The sequence below is a fragment of the Siniperca chuatsi genome, linkage group LG15, assembly GCF_020085105.1.
Source record: "Siniperca chuatsi isolate FFG_IHB_CAS linkage group LG15, ASM2008510v1, whole genome shotgun sequence".
Lineage (NCBI taxonomy): Eukaryota > Metazoa > Chordata > Actinopteri > Centrarchiformes > Sinipercidae > Siniperca > Siniperca chuatsi.
This window is the reverse complement of record NC_058056.1, coordinates 18,413,097-18,435,323: the sequence shown is the minus strand read 5'-3', so window position 1 is coordinate 18,435,323 and position 22,227 is coordinate 18,413,097. Positions and strand designations below refer to the sequence as shown.

Here is a 22,227-nt window from a genome sequence, read left to right as displayed (position 1 = left end):
CTAAATATGCTAATGGTGCATTATTGTGTGTGTATTTCTGTACGTGCACGTGTTGTGCATGTGTGTATGTTTCAGACTTGACTGTGGTCAGAGCTCGATCGCTGTGTGTGTTTCCCTGCCAGAGGAGTGAGAGTGTGAACACTGTCTGACATCCCTACCTGACCAGAGATCATTTATTTAATTAATCCAATAAAATACAAACTTTGATATATGGTGGAGCTGAGTGCTAGAGCGGCAAGTTGGGAGGGCAGGCGGGTGGCAGAGTGTGTGTGTGTGTGTGCGTGTGTGTGCGTGTGGAGGGCTCTGTTCCGTTCTACACCAGCCACTTAACACAATCCATCTCATTACTTCATCCCACTTCAGTTCTAGGGCATGCAGCCATTCCCCCAGTGCTCTCTCACTCTGTAGGCAGCAGGTAAACGCATGAAGTCTGGATCTGCTGTGCTCAGCTCTCTACGCTGATGGTGTATGACCTGCCTCTACTTATGTTTGTTTTCTTTCTCCCCACTTTCCTCTTTCTAACTCGTGTCCATGCGCCTGGAGCGTGCGGTGGGTTGGAGGGCCGAGAGGCATGAAAGCTGAACGGTAAACACGGTAATAAGGAAGTGGTGTAAAGGCGGGGAACAGCAGGGAGCTGATGGGACTGCACTGCTTAGCTAGTTCCCCTACATTTCCTGCCCAGCGGGACGCCTTCAGCATGTGGCTCTATGTCTCAGCACTTACTGTAGTGCTGTCAGTCTGCTATAATATCCCTTCCCATTCACTCCCTCATTCACTCTCTTTTCTTAGGAGTCCGCTCTCAAGCTCGTCAGACTGTTTGTGTAAATGAAACACACAGGGCCATGTCAGTGGAGTGAGGAAAGGTTTAAGGGTATGAGGCCATTATAAAACCATGCCAGAGGCCTGAGTTACTTCAAAAGTCCCAAGTAAGCAGGAGAGAAATAATGTAAAAAGGGTTTATGCAGGGAAGAAACTCTCAGCACTATCAAATAAAATTTATCACAAATCAAAACAAAACCGAAAATTTGTTTAAATATCTTTTCCACATTTCCAAAATAATCTGGTGTTTATGAACCAATATAGAAGTATTTTTAGCCTTAATATCTAAAAACAATTAATTGAATGCTTAATAATTATTTTTTACTTTCTGACATGTTTTCAGAACCTGTTATTGCTACACAAAGGGACATCTGTTTAACATTTATTGACTTATCACATCAAAATAACTCCGTGTTCATGAAACCCTTTGCACACACACTTGCACACATAGGCTCTTTGTGGTTTAATGCACCGTAAATACAATTTCACACTTGTAGCGACTCCAGTATGCTCCCAATTAACCCCGTAAGCTTCTTCATCCACCTGATTAGAGAAATGATCAACGCACAACAACAACATGGCCCTGTGGCTTCACAGACACGCTAGGCACCAGTGTTTCTATCATTTCACTTCACAGGTCTTCTGTCTGAAAATACACTGAAAAGTATTCCATTTATTTTTTTTTGTATATATAAGGCTACATAATCCAACATTTGACAACTGGTTTTCAATCGTCATCCATAACTTAACCACATATATACATGTTGTGCTCACGGTAATCAGGATCCATTATAAAGAACAGATGCATGGACAAATAAAGAGATCAAGAACAAGTGGCAATTCCATTGTTTAAATTTTGTATTAACCTATACTAACTGACTCTAAATAAAATGCAATATGATGTGTTTAAGTACTTAATATGACATATTTAATTACTGTTTTCTCAATGACAGTTCAAGATAAAGTATTAGGTATAACTTTCCCATTATATTTTTGTTCTTAATTCTAAATTTACTAGAGTTTAAATTCAGTTTAATACATTTAAACACTACATTAGATTACACATAATAGATTGTTGTGCAGCAAAACATGACATCACATTATGGCCTAGCATAACCAATTTTTTTGGTTGGTATGTGTGTGTATCAATATGTTTTCTTGTCTTATTTTCTCCTTTTCTTTTCTCTCTTTTTATCTCTTTCTGTAAAACACTTTATAGCTCCTCTTGAAAAGGGCTGTATAAATTAGGTTTACTTAGTTACAAATTTATTGAGTTACCTCGTTTTTGTAAAGTTTAATTGTCTGTATCTTTGAAGACATCACCTCATAAAGCTTCTTGTAAATAAAGAAAGACTCTTTTTGCTAATGCCAGCTGGTGGAGTTATTTATGTTGCCTGTAGGAGTTGTGTTATTGGTGTTTAACCTGAGTTAAACATTCTAATTACAGTCAGTTCAAATGAGCACCGGTGCTTTGTATAATCCCCTCTCCAGGGAGAGAGCATTTCACCTAGTTTGGGATGAAGCAGTAGGTCCCACCACAGCCCTCCATTTCCCTATCTTCTGCTGCACTTTATACATCTGGACTTGAAGTGGAAGAGAAGGGAAAGTGTGAGGCCCAAGCTGGGAAGTCACACCAAGATGATCTGCCTCACAGGCAAAGAAAGAGTGTGAGGTCAGGTTAGCAACCCACCACTTAAACTAGCTCTATTCTTAAGGGGAGAACTCACCTCTTTACAGATGGAGCTGTCAATTAGAGGTGCTTAATCTGAGAATCAGTTGAAAATAAAACATGGTCTCCTGGCGGCAATCCTGGGTCAGCTAAATGAATACTTTTGATTGTTCTGACATACCGCATGGAAGCACAACAGATGGACGATGTTGTCCATCTTCAGCGACCTCTGACATGAGCCTAGACTTGTCACGTCCCAAAGCTTTGCCCTGGGTTAGCCTTGTTATCTGAACGACCCAATCTGCATGCTAAATTGATGGTACACTGTAATGCTTTCAAGATTTCTATTCCACTGTGAGTTACAATAAGGCACAATATGTAGTTGTATATGTATTTGAATTCAGAATTTATCATGTGAATGCTTTGAGAATATGATTGCTGGCCTTAAATAACACACATCAATTTATATTCTACTATACTTTTGTGGAATTGACACAAAGTTGACATCCTGTCTCTCGTCTTTAACACCTTTCACTACTGAACAGAGCCACATGTTGGAGGTGGGCTCCTGCCCCTCTTCCTTAGGCCCTATTCCCATGGCTAGACAGATTACTGTGGGAGGAGAAGGGCTGCCAGGGGAGACTGGTGCCCCTATTAGACGTATGGAGCAGGGGTTGTAAGCTGGGGTGGTGGACTGGAGGGAGGGATGGAGGGTGGTGGCAGGAAAGAGGGGTGGAGAGGGGGATAAGCTGCTCTGAGAGTTGAACGGAGCTCCAAAATGGTGTGTGGGGGCAAAGGATTAGGGAAGCTCTGAGGAAGACATCTGCTTCTGTGCCAAGCTCCACATTATCAAAGACACCAGCGTTTCCCACATCATAAACTTTTCATGAGCACACTCACTGGTAAATATCAGTCGCAGCGGCTTGGGTCTCAAGGGGGCAGAGAGGGGCGAGGAACTTTCCCTTATTTCACAACTATAAAATACAATTCTGAAAGGCCTCTCTGAAAAACTTGGATAACATATCAAGTTTCTCTCTCTTTTTTTTTAACTTATTCATTGACACATGGATCCCACTGTCTTTTAATCCATTAAATATGTGTTCTTTCTATGTGGGAATAGTATTGTATCATAAGTATGATCAATATTTCCTCTGCATCTATAATAAAACAGCCAGTCATTGCTTGTCTTCTTAACCATTGGTATATGTTTCATAAACAAAAATCTCACTCCACAGTGGCTGACCTTCTCTTCCTCTGCGGGCCTCAGCATGCTCTCCCAAATGGCCCTTATGATGGGGATGTCTTGGTGTCTTGTGGTGTAGCAGTGGGCCTGGACAACGTGAGCTAGAGTCAGGTTGCTGATCACCGCCTCCAGAACTTTCTTCACATAGCTGAAGGACAAGTGGGCCTGTGTCCTGGTGCCAGCCTTTACCAGCTGCATGGTACAGGGGACCAAAGCAATTTGGCCTGCACAGAAAACCGACTGATCAACCTGGAGAAAAGAGCATACAAGAAAAACATGGCAATGTTGGCTTTATAATAATAATAATAATAATAATGATAAACTGTATTTGTATAGCACCTACATACAAGAAATGCAGCTCAAAGTGCTTTACAACAAAGAAAATTACATGCACCGAGTGCTTCACATGAAAGACAGAATGAATAAAAACAGGGATAGAATGCCGTAATTGATTTATTATTATGGTAAAACCTACAAGATTAAGAGTCTACAGAAAAACTAGCAACTCGGTAAAGCTGTACTTTGGCACAGTGGCGCTTTGAGCGAGAACAGATTGTAAAGCCTCCTGAGGCAAATTTGTGGCAATTATAAATAAATATATTGGGCAATATAAATAAAATTGACTTGACTTGACTTAAATACAAACATCAGTATGCTAATATGTTCACAACGACAATGCTGACATACTGATGTGTAGCAGGTATAATGTTTACCATGTTCACCATCTTAGTTTAGTGTGTTAGAATGCCAACATTTGCTAATCAGCACTAAAGTACAGCTGAGGCTGATGGGAATGTCATTAGTTTTGCAGGTATTCGGTTATAAACCAAAGTATTGGACTAGTTGCTAGATGAAAATTGAGGGATCACCAAAGTTATTAAGATTCATCCTGAGGGGGAACATGAATGTCTATAGCACATTTCATGTCAATCCATGCAATGGTTGTCGAGATATTTAACTCAAAACCACAAATGTGAACCTCATGGTGGCGCTACAGGAAAGAGAGTCAGGAGATCACCAAAGTCAGTAGGATACATTGTCTGGAAACCATTAATATCATGTATTATCAAGACCGGATAATTTACTCATTTATTTTTTAACAAACTGCAAAACTCCTGTCTGCACTGGAATATGTGTTAACTTATAAAGTTAAAAAAAAAGAATATCAACCATAAAACTAGATGTAAGAAACAAGTCATCAAACCACAAAATGAGTTTTATAAAAAAACAAGTACAATATTCATCAATGAGGTGCTATAATCAAATTAACATTAATTATCAGCACATGTTTGAGTTGCACTGCATTAATTAACAAGTCCCACCTCTACCATTTTTCAGCATCTTATCACCAACAATTCTCATTTCACAAGCAGGTATTCTATGAGAAGCCTGTCAATGTATCTCTGTGGCACCAGTTTTATTTATAAGCACAATTAACCATGTGTTAATAAGCTCAATTCTCTGCTAAATACCTCTGTTAGAATTAAGCTTCTTGTGTGTGTGTGAAACCTGAAGAAAATCTATCTGTTTAATGCAGAGAGATGAGTAGGGATGAGGAGTGGCATTAAGGAGGTCAGGTCTTTAGAGACCCTGTAGCTCACCAGTGTTTGAGGTTGGATGGCATTAGTGCTGGACACTAGCTGCTGGTCAATGCAAATAGCTGTTGGTGACATGTTGATAATTGCTAGCCTATGCAGGGACCCTGGAGCACATGTAGATCTCCAGGGAGGATCAAGAAGGCCTGAATCAACTGATACATTGCCCGAGACAAGGTTCTTCACTGATTAGCAAAGACACAGCCAGAGGTATCATGTTTCACAGTGAAATCACTAGGGCTATTGTGGACCAGAGGTATTACTTAAGACTTAGCACCCTCTCAATCGAACTTCTTATCCCACTCATTTCAAACCTTTGTTTTCTTTACTTGATTCAGTTTGATAAAGCCTAAACAGACAGGCCATGACAACTGAAAACATAATATTTTCCCCTTACTGAAATGTATGTCTTTTATGGTATACTAGCAGAACAAGATGCTAGCTGCACAACTGTTTTGCTAGAGGGCGGACATGATCATGGCTATTTCCATAATCAGATGGGTTAGCCATGATCCCCAGCTCCTGGGTTCACTTGTCAACTTTGATGAATCTTCCACTTCCATCTCTGCTGCTCCAAATTACAGGGACATTGCGGGAGACAAGAGATGGAGGGAAGATGGGGCGAGTGAGTGAGGGGGAAGAAAGGGAGGAGATAAGGCCCTCGCTGCTTTCAACCAACTGGCTCAATCACCAGATCATTTACCTGCAAGCACAATCTGCCTGAGCGCCTGCATCACTATGTCTACCTTACATAAAAGCCAGATTCCCACACATCAACAACAAATTGTCACTGGCATTCCATTTATGAGCCATCAAATGCCATCATATCCACTCCAACAAAGAGGGGCTCCATCAGGTTGGACGGGTGGTCAGAATATCTTAACAAGCTCATCCCCATGAAAAGAGCTTGCTCCATTTTGAATTCATAAAGGCTGGGTACCATTTGTCTATTTGAATATCAAAAGGGTCTAGCATGGGGTCCCTTGACTGTTAAAGGCAGACTCCCATAGCTTCTAGCAAGCAGGTGTGTGATGATCAATTATTAAGGATCCCGCTCTGGTTACTCTTAGTGGGAGGTGGAAGTGGGGATTTGGGGGTTTGTGGTGATGGGGGCACATCTTTCTGTGGTGAACCTGGATGGGGGAGAGACAGTGGAGAAAGGAGAGCGAATACTATTTACATAAAATTAACAGTTCAAAAGAATGAGTTCACACACCAATCAAACTTGTTAATTGACTGTCAATGGTGTGTCCCTGAATATACAACACAACTACATTATTCATCTTAGGCCTTGACAGGGAAGACAGTCCAATTTGCATGGGCGTTCTAAACGTGATCAACAACCACAATGCCACATGCATTTTTAATAGGCCAGAGATAGGATCCTTTAATATTCATAAGGGTCAAACAATTGCATATGACATTAAACTTTCTATAACAAGGTAAGTATTTTTCAAATGCTAGCCTTAGCAGTCTAAATGGCCCACAGAGAAAAGGTGAATCAATACTAGATGTCCATGTTAGTTTAATTCTGTACTACTGCTTCTTAATAATAGTTGATATTTGCTGTCATAACTTTTATAGGTTTTCAGAAATTTCAGGTTTTAGTAGCCGCCTTTTGGAGCAAAAATGAATCATTTTATTATATCTTACTTCAGTTTTTTCATCAGAGAAAAACAGTAAAAAACAAAAAAATACAGCCATGGGTGGGTAATTTGGACAAAATTCATATCACAATAAAGATCAGATATCAGATCTAATTTTCAATGAAATTTTCAAGATGATTAAAAAGTTAAACTTATTCCCATTTAGTCGACTGGTCAAATGTTTGTTTTTATCTTCGTTTTTTTATGTTTCACAATAACATGTATAATTAATTCAAACGTCAGAACTGCAACCAGTATCATAGCATTTCTTTCTAGGAAAGCAGAAAGAGATAAGCAGCCCTAATAGAATGGACTAAAAATGTGACTTTGACACAAACTTAGCTCAAAACTCAAAAGCCAAACAAGCTTCCAATGAGGTCAACAACTAAAGTGACCACAACACACTCTTTCCTGCCTAGTATTAATTAAGCTGTATTTTTGCTCATGCTTTATCGGCCCTTATATCTAATAAACCCAATAACATGTCAAAATGTCACCATCCCCAAAGACATTCTCTCTCTCCATCACTGTGAGCTGCAGACAGTTAACATATATGTAAATGTACTTAGGGAGCGCCTGGCTGTGTCTGCTTCCAACCCTTAAAAGGTGTCTAGTTTCAGGTTGGAGTGTCTGAGGTGTTTCTAATTGCAGTTTTTGTCAAAGAGCTTCCAGAGATGACCAGACAGTGCTAGACTATATTCACATTGGTGTTGGAGCCCTCTGGGGCCCCATTGTGTTGAAGACTTCTCAGAGTGTCATTAGCAGAGCTTTGGAATGGTATAGATGAACTGGGCTGGCCTGGATAAAATGACCAGGTATTGATGAACAGTCAGGTTTTTCTGCCTGGTTCCAAGGACAGAGAGAGGTGGAAAACTGCTCCACCGCTCCTATCAGATATGCTAATGGTCACATTTCTCCCCATTGAGACCTCATGCATAATTTAATCAGGTAAATGATAATACAAAATGTGTAAAATAGGTTAGATTAATATGGTGTAACTTTTCCCCCATGCAAGGACACATTTGTAACCAAGCTAAAAGGGTAATGGCAGTACAGTATAAACTACAGGGTGGGTAATTAAATGCAAAAAGTAATTAATATTTGTGATATGTCCTTTCATGGAGATGTTACCACATCTTTTGAGTGTTGTTTACAGCCTCACCATGAAGTAAGGCCAAATGAGTGCATCTTCAGAAAACCAGGGTAAGGCTTTCCAACTCATAGCTAAAACTTTTTAAAGATTATTTTTGGAAGTTGTATGCCTTTATTCAATAGTTTATAGTGAATATAGACAAAATGTTAAAGGAGCATGACATGCATGAGTAGCACTAGGCCAGATTCGAACCAAGGATGCTGCATTTACATGGTATGTTCCATCTAAAACTTCATTTGATATTTAAACTATAATTTACTTGGTAATGGGACACTTTGATTCACTTTTAATCCGTTATGGAGCATTCTTAATATATGTGACAAATTTCCAAATTTCTGTCTTGACTCGTTTTTCACTTAATTTTCTTCTTTTCTTGAATATTTTAGTGTTGGCAAATAGCTCAAAATAGTTTAAAATGTGGGGATCAAAAAACTGAGGTTGAAGTTTTGTTGAATGTATTTAAGTGCATATATTATTTCTGCTTTTTGGCTGGGATTTGATATGCAACGACTGTTTAATCCTTGTGTGGTGGATGGCAGTTTGTCAGGGATGTGTGCTGTGATTTCATCTTGAACTGGCTTCAAGTCTGTGGGGCTCTTTCAGCATTAGTGCATTCAAAGCAGATCACGTCTGGGAGTGGGAAATGATAAGAGATGGGCTCATGTTGTGCTGCGCCCTGAGGAAATCCTGCCTCTTCTGACACCTCATTTCTACAAATACAAACCTTTCAGGAGAACCACAACCATTCTTCCCTTTACAGAATCTCTCCCCATGTAAGGCTTCTCATTTAAGGCTTCATGGGAGGGGGGAGGAAAATATTTGCCTTTTTTATTCCCTCCTCCTTTTCCGCCATCTCTATTTTTTGCTTCCTGTTTGTGCTCCAGTTTGAGCCTAACCCCTGTATGCTCAACTGTCACAAAAAATCAGTGTTACTTAAATGGCGACATAAATAGCCGTATGAAGTGCACAAAGAAAGGCAAGTATGGGGCATTTCTGAATGCATTCTCTCAGGTCTAAAACTACACATTTATTCAAAAAACAAACCATAAGCATATGTTTAAAACACAAGGTTATTACAATGAGAAATTTAGAAGAATACTAAAGATTACACAGCTATAACGAGCCATTGTTGAGGCAATGTGTGGTCAGTATGAGCCAGGGACACTGGCCTTTCCCCAACCCCCACCTTCTCTAAGCTTATGTGTATTTTTCTGTTGTGCCTGGATGTCTGCCCTCGACATGCCCACTCCATAGACACTGAACAGTGTGGAAGAGTAACACTGTCATGTCAGCTCTGTTCAACTTTATGGTGGTCAGGAGCTGCTGCTAAGTACTATAGCCAAGGTCAAGGGAGCCTGACTGCTGGATGCTCAGGGATACACATCTGAATGCCAACAGGCATGAATAAATGAAAACAAAATAAATCTTTCTACCATTATAAAATTATATTTTATATTACCACAATATAAAATCAGTTTTGATATAATTTGGTGTGTTTTTTGTGTAAATTTACTGTTGCTATAATGATGTTAAAATGAAGAAATAAGACATAAGACAACAAAATATTCAAAGCTCATGTAATAAAGTTGTCTGCTGCTGTTGAGTACGGTGCCACACCAGAGCCGGGCTGTGGATGAAGAGTGATGGAGGGGCATGGTTTTTCATTGCGTTAGGCAAAATGCCCTGCTGCCTTCAACTGTCCCGACCTCACATTTTTTGACAAATTGGTTGTGAGGCTTTTACGACTGATGCACATATCGCAAAAATCATTTCTGCCAAGCTTCCTCTATGACCTGCCCGTGGGACATGACAAGCCCCGCCATGCATCGCTCTATCAAACCGAATCTTTCCAGGACAATGCAAATTATGACAAATTCCATCATCCTACATTATGCGCTTTCCTGCTAATCTCCCTAATTCGAGAGAATCGGGGAGGGTCTCGCTGTTTCAGCTGAGGGGCATGTTGTCTGATTGAATGATGCTGAAACTGCAACCCTCAACCCCTGTTCTTTCTCCCTTCCCAGCTGTGACCACCTCGTCTCTTCTGTCTTTTCATATTTTTCCTTTTTCTGAAGCTACATCTTCTGGTCTGGCTGGTAATAGAAGCACTAACTTAACCTGGGCACAAAATAATTATGTCAACACAAAGTGCTATGGCACAACCATTAAAGTGTAACTGTCAGTAGTCTGTGTGCAAGTGTGTGTCTGTCTGCGATATGAAGGATAGGACTACAGTGTGAAATGTCTATTCAGCTTGAGACAGTCTGAATGTCAAAAACAAATCAGCCTGCGACCCAGTGACATGAAGCTGCTGGTCCAGAGAGAAACGTTCTTTGCATCCACATCCAAAACATCCAGTTAAACACACACACAAACTCTCTCTTCCCTACCCTGTTGCTACTCTGTCGCTTGTAATGTACACGTAGTTCACTATTCACAAATAAAAGATGAATAACAGACAAACAAAAAATGACAGAGTGAACAATCGGTGCAGAAAATGCAGAGGAGAGCAAAAAGAGATGTAGTCCCTTCTCATCTCAACAGATGGCAGTATGGCTGCATTAAAAAGGTAGCTGGAGTATCAACAGTGCTGTTCATACAAAGTCCACTCAATCCATGGACAGGCTGGCTAGACAGCATTGAAGTCTTCTTGGATTTATTTTTTTTTTCTTCTTTCTTGACAAAGTCAAAATGTTCGCAGAAATAAGCCACAAAGTCTACCAGTACAATGCAGGAATGTGAAAGAAGGAAAATTTGGGAAAAAATTCTAAAATTTATTGCAATATATACACAAGTGTTTTTCTATATTTATTTTTATCATCAAATACTGAAAATCCAATGAAGCTGAAAGGTGTCTATAAAAAGATTAACTAAATAAAATAAAAATCTAAATCCAAGATTTTCCATTTAAGAAATCCTTACTTTGGAATGATCAAAAATGGTATTTTACTGTAAATGTGCACCAGAGATAATAATATTCTCACTATGGCAAACTGATAAAATACAATGTGCTGAAAATGTCCTGAATCCCTACTGAAAAATAGAGCAAATGTTAATATTTGTGTCAGAGCATCAAATTCAACTCAATAAATTTGGACATGTGGAAAATTCTGTGTACTCTATATTATATTGAATGAACTCTTACCCTGAGCATCTCAACTTCATTACATTACCTAGATGTAGATTTGCGGGGCCTGACATCCCTTACATAATAAATCCATACTATCAATAATAAATATATATTAAAAGTGAACATGCTGATCTGTCCGCAGAAAAAAACTGGAGACCGTATATTATTCATCTGCAGCAGTTTTTACCTCAGTAAAGTGTGCTTTGATGACAATGGCATATGAAAAATGAATGACCCAGGTTAAAAGTTAGTACTCAGAAGAGTTGCTCCATGTGAAATTTATGATGAAGTGAGTGGCCAAAAGTAAATGGAATGTAAACGCTAACTCTTTTCTGAGTCATCTGTAGTACTGCAAAACAAATTCCCTTAACAAATGAAGACAACATGGCAATGCTAGCACACTGTTGAATGTGGATGGAATAATTGTTTCTAACCAGAGGCATGTGCAACTTACAGAAACATAAGAGAGCATAATAATTATAGAAGGCATCTATGATAGCAGTTTCCTAAAATACACAGACTATGATACAGTGCTGTAGAGCAGTCAGTAGGTGAATCTGCTGCAGTAACAAGCCATCTATAAAAGCCACTCAGTCTGGGTTGTTGACAATTAGTTATAAACCCTGTGTTTGTTGGTAATATATCAATCATGGTTTCTCTTTGTTTCTACATTTATTCTGTGCTAACAAAACACTCTATTAATAAAATGCTAGACAATTGTATTCAAATCTGTTTGGCTGATATCTATACATCAAAAATATGAAAGCATAATGCAGTTTTTTAAATTAAATTCTCTTACTGCTAGATTCCTCAAATGTTTTAGTGTCTATTGTTTTGGATAAAAGATTTTGGCTATGAGTAAAATGTTTAAAATGTTGAAAAGGTAGGAGGTTACATTTCTCCCTAACGCTGTTCCCCATTACTGTATGTATGTCACCACATGTATATATGGGAACTGGCCCCTTTATTGTTCTGTCTGTATTTGCCACATGTGTATATTTCACAGGGAGCATCTCCCAGACCCTCCTTATCTATGTGTGTGTGTGTGTGTGTGTGTGTGTGTGTGTGTGTGTGTGTGTGTGTGTAGGCCTTGTCAGCTATGCCCTCTCGTCACTGCAGTGGGAAGAAACACACCCGGGCAGCTCTGAATATAGTGGCTAGTTACCATAGTAATGGGATGGTCATACGTCTCTCCTCTTTCAGACAGTGATGGGAGTGGACAGGACACGCCGCTATGCTTTTTATCTATGCATTTGGTATTCAGTTATTTCATTCCACAAATAAAAAGCCAAGCCACCCCACCCCTCCTTTTTCCGTATTCAAATAGAAGGGTAAAATGGGAAGTAATATAGTTGGATATGGGGTAATAATTCACACTTGGGACTACAAATAATGATGTGTTTTGACTGAGTGTTTGTGATTGCAATTGTAATAGCGCAAGTGCCTTGGCAGATATCTGCAGTGGTGGGATCTTTACATGACGCTTTTCAGATGCCTTCTTGATGTCTCTGAACCATTCACCCCTCCACTGCTCATCAGCAGTGACAAAGTGAGAAGCAAACAAGCACACACACGTACACACTCATGTAGCATGTGGTTCTCTCAAATTACAAAGCAGAGTCTACCATTTATCAAATAAAATCATATTCATTCATCATAACTGATTACATTCATCTACATTCCATTAAATGTTATAGTATTTTCTATCCATATAGTGTAGCCACAAAAATATAAACAAAGCAGGCTAGTAATTTGCAAATCTGCAAAGGTGAAAGACTCCTGTACAATTAGGATGCTGAACATTCACTAGAGACACCAGAGACCTGTCTCTTGAGTCTTCCCAGGTGATTAAGGATGGTTATGTGGTACATGTTCACCTATGTGTACACGTACACACAATGTTTATATATTTATATACATATCTAGTATATGTGTATCTCCACATTATTTATTATGTAAAAGAGGAAGAGGGACGATGTTTGTGGCTACCCTGTCCCTGCGTTCCATGGCTTGTTGACATGAACCAAGGCAGTCAGGCACCAATAATACATGAAGAGCTGTTCAAAGGCAATTAGGATCAGTTGTCAGGGCCAGGCCCATTAATGAGTGGGAGTGTGGCAGGGGCCGGGGCAGAGGCACAGCACTGGTGTACGTGGCCGCCCGAGAGTCGATGCACTTTGACAGATCCAGTCCTTCCCCTGTCCTCGCCTGGTACAAGCTGATACCAGCCTGTTCCCACGTGGTGCTGTAACAGCAGCAGCGCAGGATAATGTAGCAAAGAACGCACTGACTCCTGAAAATGACCACTGCCTTGGCAGGTCAGCCTCTACACAGTCACAGCAGGAGAAAAAGGGGGCACGTGGGAGAGTGCTGGGAGGAACATAATTACCTCTGCAGCCATCTAACCCTTTCCATAAAACTGCCCCCTCATCAGATTAAAAAGGTACTCTCATTTGACCTCTCACATACATGTGTACACATTTAGAGGCACAAGTGCCCATTCTACATCCAGTAGCTCCAGCATTGTACTTATGACCATGTGTCAACACATATATACGTCTTGGGATGTGAAGCTGTATTAGAGGAGGGGGAAGTCCCCATTTTTGCATACAAGACAGTGTTGAAGAGTATGAATAAATGTTGTGAGTATACAGACCTCCACATGAACAAACATTTGTCAACAAATAGATACTTTAGAGACTGATGGTCTGACATAATGTGTTTATGCTCAATTGCCCATTTTGTTTGTCATTGCTTACGTCTTTATCTATTTGCATTTCACTGAATGCGGCTTGAATGCTGTATACCTGTCCTGTCAGTCATGAGTGTGTTACAGTGATTCACCTGTGACTCATTTTAATGACCAAACCAGTTTACCTCGTCATACAGCCAGGGCCTTACACAAAGAGCACACAGGTGTATGTGTGTGTCTTTGTAAGGCCTTGCCTCAGGGCATACAGCCGACATGCCATTGCAGTAAGGTCTTACTGGGTTTGATCAGTGTGTTTCGTGTGTGTCCAGTTCAAGTGAAGACAGTTGACCTCAGTGTTTGGGTAGGATGAGTGAAGCCTACAGACTCAGGTGATGTACAGAGACAGGAAGTGAATCGATGCTCGCTGGGGAAATGCTGAGAGGTGAAGCCCAACTGTCAGTCAAAACCTTACTGACTCTCTCCAGACAAAAAGGTTTAACTCACTGCACACAATTCAGGCATTCAGGCAAGGAAACAGCCAGCCTATTCTACTTGTGCCTTCAGTGAAATGAAAAGAAAAAACGAATCTGTGTTAACATCCTCCACTGCAACTAGGAGCAAGTAACTACACGTACTGAAGAACACCGAGACATAGGAGCCTTCAGTCTCACAACTGCTCAAATCGCTGAGCCTTCAAGACCTAATTTTTCATGGTCTCAATTGCTCGACAACTGTTCCCCTCCTGGCCCCACCCCTTCCTCCCTGCCTCATCTCCCCTCCTCCTTGGTTGAAAGTGATCATTTGTTCTTTTATTAAAGTTGATAACATCCCTTGCATTGTCTGAGTGTGCACGCTAGAGAGCCGCCCCTACTGTTCTAGCCTCCAGCGCTTCGTATTATTGGTGCATTATTTCACGCATGCCCTCCTCTTTTATCAAGCGCTTTTGAAGTAATGTTAATAGACTAGAAAATTGAGACATTTATGAAGTATGGGCTGTGTTTATGAAAAAATCCATAAAGTATGACAGGAGAGAGGTGAGATAAAAGCAAGGTTTTAATAGATTATGGCAAACAGGGGAGAGGCGTCAGATGCTGACAGGCACCTCCTCCGAGATCCCTCATATTTTATGGGATTAATTTTGTTATATTAGAAATGAAGTTAAATGTCCTAATTAATCTGTTCGTGTTGCATGAATACCTCCCCGAACGCAGATGCACACACACACACTGTTTTTTGGCTAATTACTCTTCTGTGGTAATTGAGGTGGATATAGTCTCTAGATGTAGGCTGAAGAAGTTGGGGGGGCTGCTGAATTGTGCATGTTGGCTCTTTTACAGTAGTGAAACATTCTGGGTGAGAACAACAACCCATAAAACTAAAGCCCTTAGCTTAATTTCTGCTATTCATCACTAAAATTTTTGCTTTCTCACTCACCGCACTAGCTCATATTTAGTTGTCAACCCTTTGATAGCGGGGCTGCTATCTTCACAAACTCATCATATACTATTTGTTCTCCTACTACACTTCTAATGGAAAATGCTGTGACATTTCTTTTAAAACACAGATGATAGAATGATTAAAACATGAATATTTAGTGGGGTGCTCTCGTAAACCAGCAGTCACAAATGTATACCATGTAACCACAAAGTCAGTGTTAACTTAGTTTGGGGATCTTTATCATATTTCATTCCCATCTCTCTCATCTCATGTTATCTTTCACTCTCTACTGTCAGTTATCTTAAAACGTCCTTAAAGTAATCTATGATAATATACTCTATATACTACTTTGGCTGAAATATACAAAATCAAAATGAGGCTTCCAACAAGCAGAGGAAACTTCTACCTGTGTTCCTCTTTCAGTTATTCTTGCAGCTTCTTTCTGGCCCTACATGGGTGGCCCAACCTCACTATGACTCAGCCTGACCTCTGAACTTTTCATCAAGAGGGTCAGACAAAGTTCAGCTCGTTGTTTTTAGACATTAAGACTCCTGTAAGAAGATTATTCAAATTCTACCACCCGCCACAACACACTCCTCCCTTTGACGCTAATTGGCAACGTCAGATCCACTTCCCTCCTGATGCCTTACAGTCCACTTTGACAATTTTCAAAATCCAATGCAAATCCTATCGCGGGCTTGTGCAAGCTGGTCTTCCACAATATTGACTGTCACTCACAATTAGGGGAATGAGGCAAGGGGTTAGTGTTCACCAGCAACCTGAGGCTAGTTCAGTCAGCTCCCAAAACACACCCCGCACAATCTGATCAGTGAGTATAATTTCCCAGCAAATATCCCAGGGGTGAGCCACTTACCTTAACAGGAAAGAGGAGATGTTTAACAACCATTCAACTGATAGTCTTTCTATTCAGACCTGGTTTGGCTATTGTGTTTGCCTCTGTAAATACGGCTCCAAAGGGAATGTGATGGAACAGGCAGCATTAATCTAAATAGATGTGGAAAAAATCCTGCAGTTTGGGACTCCTGTTGTTAACTCTGACTTTAGTAAATGATAGGTCAATTTTTTCCATCTGGCAGCTCAGAAGCGTAATTGTCTATTATTAGTACAAATGGATTTCTGTGTAAAAATGTGGAACATTGCTGGCTAAAGAAACGGGCCCATGCTCTTTTTTCCTGCTATTATGTTAATGCAATAGAATTGTTTAAAAGCTCCTTCTAAGAAACAACGGGCAGAAAATGCAGTAATAACTTTCATTTCTTTTAAAAGCATGCAATTACTTGGCTTTTGTTGTAATGAGAGAATTTGTTTTGATATTTTGCAACAGAAACTGGATGTCTGAGAGCCTCTTTTGTTTTTAATGAATTGATTGATGTAATAAAAGAGTGAAATCTCTTATATCTTAATTAGATTATGCAAATTATGTCTAAAACAAATCCCAGCGAAATTTGCATTAGATCTCTGATTAAAAAAAAAAAGCAAAACAAAACAATTAGTGGCAAGAACTCTGATACTACCGCACTCACAGATGATATATTATACTGCAAGTAATACATATTATGGTGAATGCAACCTCTAAACACATGTCAATCAGGTATGGAACAATATGAAACAATGTAAAAAACAAAGCATTAATTAAATCACTGTTTTTGTCTTTATAGCTTGCGGCTTTTACCTAAACTACCGGCATATCATACATTAACACACAATACACCAAGAGGCCCCCAGCTTTGACATCATAAAGGTTAACTAATTCTTTAAATCAAGTCAGATCTGAATCTGTCAGCTTGCCAGGCCAAGTCGACATTCAGTCAGCTTGCCGTTCCTGAGAGCTGAAGCTGAGAGACATGACAAGCCAGGCGGACAGATGAATAGATGGATGGATTTTGAAGGTTCAGCATCCATCACATGCCAATCCTTAATGCCGTTCCTCTCTACCTCCACCAGTACCACCCTTCACTGTGGAGGCCGACTGTAATCCTGCAGGGCCAGAGGTCCATGTTCTGTCAGTAGCCATGTGCTGTCTCTCAAACCACTGCACCACTTGTCAAAAGAATATACTGGTCTCAATAGAGCTGGACATTGGTCAGTTTATAGCCCATTCGACTACAGCACAATCGAATATTACTAAGATTTGTCAGATTAACAAACAAGAAAGTAAACCAGAATCATTCATCAACACCTATACTCCACAAAATTGATTACATTCTCTGGACATAATTAAGATCACAAATTCATCCTTTAATCATTTTAAATTCAAACCCCCTCTTCACAATCCCCTTGTATCCCTTGTATAGCTGGATCCTTCTTTTAATTACTAATTCTTTCCCACATACAGTGAATGTGGAGGGCTCCAGGTTATTTGGTCTCAGACAGCAGCTCTTCTGTCTCTGTTGTTGCCAGAGCCCTGTCGCCATGGTGTCACACGGCAACAGTCACCAAGGAAAATTGTCATTAAGATGGAGTCAACGTGGTACTGGTGAGAGGAGGGGTGGCACTGCATGCTTGCTCACAGCAAGGGGGTAATTGTATCAATATGTAAAAATCTTTAGCTGTACTGAAGAGTTGTTAATACATTTTTGATCAAATTAAGTCATTGTAGCGTGGAGGAGGAGCAGACACAGAGAGACGACACAGGGGTCGCATGAAGTGCTGTGCACAGTTCTGAGCAAGCAAACTCCTCTCATTGTTTTCTCAAATTGCTTTGGATATGAATGATCATTAGAGGAATGAGAGATTAGACTGTTTTCCAGAGGCAATAGCACATGCCCATAGCTGACCTCAATTTCATGTCTCAATGAGACTCCATTGAGGAAATCAAACACTGCTGGCATGTTAAAAGCAAATCTGACTCTGTAGGTTACATCTCAGGAATCCAAACGGCACAAGATCATCTGAGCCTCAGTGACACACTGGTGAGATATGCCGTCAGGCTCTAAATGAATAGCTAATCCACACATGTTCTCACTCATAGACGGATTTGGCTGCAGGATCAAGGACAGTGTGGAGGAGATGGACACTATCCTTGTTGACAGTACCTTGACAAGTGTAATCCCATATAATACACACTGGGTAAACAAAACACCAAGCCAACCGTGCAACCACGGCCCACACTTCCTCTGCTCTGCCTTTGAATTCGACATTCTTTCTGGGTTTGAAACAATATGAAAGAAGTTCAATTCGTAGCTTTACAAACAAGTGCAAAAATGGATACACACTGCCCACTATAACAGGGATACATATGTACATGTATACATAAAAGTAGTAATGAGAACAAACTATCACACAAAGCAACAATCACATGCATCTGCATGCATGCATCTATACACAAACAGAGACACACTCAAATTACTGCACTTAATCTGAAACACTTCAATTGCTTTGTAAGAGTCAAGCATAACAAAGCATTGTAAGAATCACCAGCAAGATTCATCATTCATCAAATTAATCCTTGGCATTCCTCCATTAATCCATTACCTACCTTCCTAAAGTGATACTTTGAATTGCTTTGCTAACAATGACACAAAAGAAAAGAATGTTCCCTGTTTTTAGCTAAGCCCCTCAGACAAGGATCAAGGGATTCAGTGGGAGATGTTTCATTTGCAAGCAATAGCCAAACAAGTTATGTGAAGAACAGGGGTTAAATGAACAGAAAAAGATTAATAGAAAATGATAAATAAATAGATGAAAAACAGGGTGGCCTGAAAAGTGTATCCTTTGACAAGACAATAATGCTGACATGATTAGCTTAATAATTGATTAGTCTATTAACAATATATTTACCTTTGTGGCCACCGCCAAATTTAAACAGTTAACACCTTTACCCACCACCAGCAACACCACCTTCTCCCTGTTGTGGACCTTGAAGCCTTACCCTGAGGGCCTGGCTGTAGGGCCCGATGTTGGCTGGGGCCCAGTGGGACAGGCTCTGGACATGCAGGGCTTCCCTCTGGTGGAAGCAGCCTTCTTCAAAGGGCTCAGTCCAGTCATGGAGCAGGCAGTCCAACTGTAGCCACTGACCGGCAGGTAGAGGCGCCTGGACACACACCCTACAAGGAAAAGAAGGGAAACATTGGAAATAATGCTACGGTAATAACTCCAATTTAGAATAAAACTGTTGCAGAGAAGCAAAGGCTTTAGAGTTTGAACAATGTAAAGGTGTTCCCTGAGAGAGAAGAAAAACAGCGGGAAAGGTTTGTATGTGTGTTTGCACCTTTACCTGGCTGGAGGGTTTTTGCCAAAGTGTTTCTTATAGACTGTGTTGAGTGGAACAAAGTCTTCCATGCAGCTCACATACAGGTGAACCAGGATTATGTCCTTCATCTTCCAGCCTCTGGTGTCCAACTCACCTGGACAGAGGCAACATAATTTAATGTAAATCACTGTTTATCACAAATTATAGTAACATAACCTAACCTACCATGACCTTTCTCCATCTTGGCTAATCTAACTTATGCATATTTGGTAAATGTTGTTGTGCACCACATATAACAAAACTGGAAGAGAAGCAGTTTGCAGTGTTTACACAGGCAAAATGGTAGGCTTAAGACCAGAAAGAAGTGCTGCATTTGGCCCCAGCACATCCTGGTTTGTAACTGGTCACCAATTTTATGCAATTGGTTTCTTGAGACTCATGTTTTTGGTTTACCTCTATAAACTTGTTCTAGTAAATTTTTTAACATCTTGTTTTGAGGAAATTACGAGTTGTATCTACTACCACCGCAAGAGGCAAGGTTGCCAGTGAACAAATACTCATGACGTCTAAGTCAGTGTACAGGCATTTGCTTGTGTCAAAGTATCAGGCTTACAGTTGTGCTATACCTATCATATAATCAGTCTGTTCAAACAGTGATTTGAACGCTATCACCATTGTGCTTAAGAGGTGGATAGTTTTGAAGTTTTTTTCTGACACTGAAATCTATTGAAATTGCATTAAAGTGTGGTAATGGTTGTTTGTCCCCTTCCATAAAGTGCAGTCTAACATAGTATGTGTGCACACCATAAGCTTTGGATGCAAACGCAGGCACAAGGGCTCAAAGCAAAGCCTTTCTCCCAACAATCATTTGAAAGAACTTCAAGTTTGTTTTTCCTTTGCCAACACTAGCATCTCAGACTACTTCGCCCTCATACAAAGAGGTTGTTCATTAAATATTAACTTGTTTAATATTGTCTCTGCACTGTGAAGGCTGTTCAGCCGAGCACCACGATAAACATTAAATATGCTTTTCATCTTTCGCTCCTCTTTCTCCATCAAAAAAGAGTAAGAGAAAAAAAAGACTAAGATACACTGTAAAAGCGTGTACTTTTAAACTTCTGCAGGGCAAAAAAGCTAACCCACCCAGCTGCACTGTGTGTGTATGTGTTTGAAAAAGCTTGGTTTGGGTTAATTTGAAGTGCTTGTCCTTGTTTGGTGGCAACTCGCTATCCCATTCTTGTGACGGACCGAGTCTCTGACACACAGACACACAGGGGTTTCGCCTACTGGGTTGACAAGCCATTTTGAATAAGGAACAACTTCTCAAGCTCTGCCACACCTCCTCGTGTGTCTTTAGCTAACACAGCAAGGAGAAAGAAAGACACCCAAGGGACAAAGAAGTTTTCCACATATGTTTCACTCTATTGAATTTTTGGGGCTAAAGTAGGGAGTGTAGTATAGTAAGCCCTGCAGAATCTGTTTTACTGAGCTGCTGAAATCACCCCTGGACAAAGGAATTCTGTATCATCTCCCCTTGATCACATCAAAGATGTAATTTTTATTTGATCGAAGACAACATGACTTATTAAAAGGTTAGTTTACTTGTGAGTGTCGTTCTGTGCGCCTTTTGCTTTGGCGATTTCAGAGAGGCATAAAATTATTTTCTTGTAGACTCTAGTGTTTTCCCTGAGCGTAGAGATATTTAAAGCATGTCCACAGCTCTGGCACACTACATGTTCTTCAAAAGTGTTCGCTCTCTATCAATACTTTCTCTCCCTCACACTTTCCCTTACTTTGCAGCTTTGTGAAAGCTGCCCATGTCTGGCCCTGGATCCCAGGTTCTTGGCTCTGAAGGCCGTTGATGCCACAGATCCACTGATAGCCTCTGGAGCTTCGTGGTGAGCAGGATGGAGGGAGATCTGCAGGAAGAGATACAATGAATGACAACATGAAGAGCAAGAGGGTTAGCAGGTTTGGATTTCCATAAGTACTTTGTGCAGTCAGCACCACAAACAATTGGTCCAATGCTTATAATGCTTGATCAAGACTTTTATAACATACAAAATAAGTATGTAATTTCTCTGTTTCTTCATTTATAAGCAGGGCATATGCTGTATGAGAGGTAATTCATGCATAGGTGGTTTATGTCAAAGGAGAAATGAATTCAGAGACTGTCACAAATGCACTGCAGAAATGACAGCTCTTGTCAAACAATCACTCAAAAATACTAGCATCATGATGCTGGCCGTGTGACACAGATTCAGGGAGCACACACAACACACAGATATCATCTGACACACAAACAGACACACACACACACACACACACACACACACACACACACACACATAAATACACATTCAAGCATGCATGTCAGCACGTGCATGTTTCACCATAAATGAATCTCACCGTGGCCCCACTGACAACTAAGGTCACAGTTTGATGTAAATTCTTGCTGGTTGTCTTCAGCTTGATCAGCATATTCCACCTCCTCAGTCATCTTGTCAATGGCGCTCTGGCAAGGACAACTACCATGGGGCAAAGCTCTCGCCACCACATCCTGCAATAAAGCACCACAGGGAATACATCAGGCCAAACGCCCACCAAAGAGTGCTGAGTCTTTTGCAAAG

The 22,227-nt window shown here is 40.4% G+C and overlaps 1 protein-coding gene across 2 annotated transcripts in view; it reads right to left on the bottom strand.

Annotated features, from left to right (window-relative positions):
• The window catches only part of dph6 (diphthamine biosynthesis 6), a 56,611-nt gene that overhangs the window by 7,964 nt on the left and 26,420 nt on the right, over nt 1–22,227 (bottom strand). For both annotated transcript variants that reach the window (XM_044167204.1, XM_044167205.1), the window contains 5 exons: nt 22,007–22,157; nt 21,391–21,516; nt 19,622–19,751; nt 19,277–19,451; nt 3,732–3,980 (listed from right to left, as the gene is read on the bottom strand). In XM_044167204.1, coding sequence (XP_044023139.1) covers nt 3,732–3,980; nt 19,277–19,451; nt 19,622–19,751; nt 21,391–21,516; nt 22,007–22,157 — 831 coding nt within the window. The remainder of the gene's footprint in view (nt 1–3,731; nt 3,981–19,276; nt 19,452–19,621; nt 19,752–21,390; nt 21,517–22,006; nt 22,158–22,227) is intronic.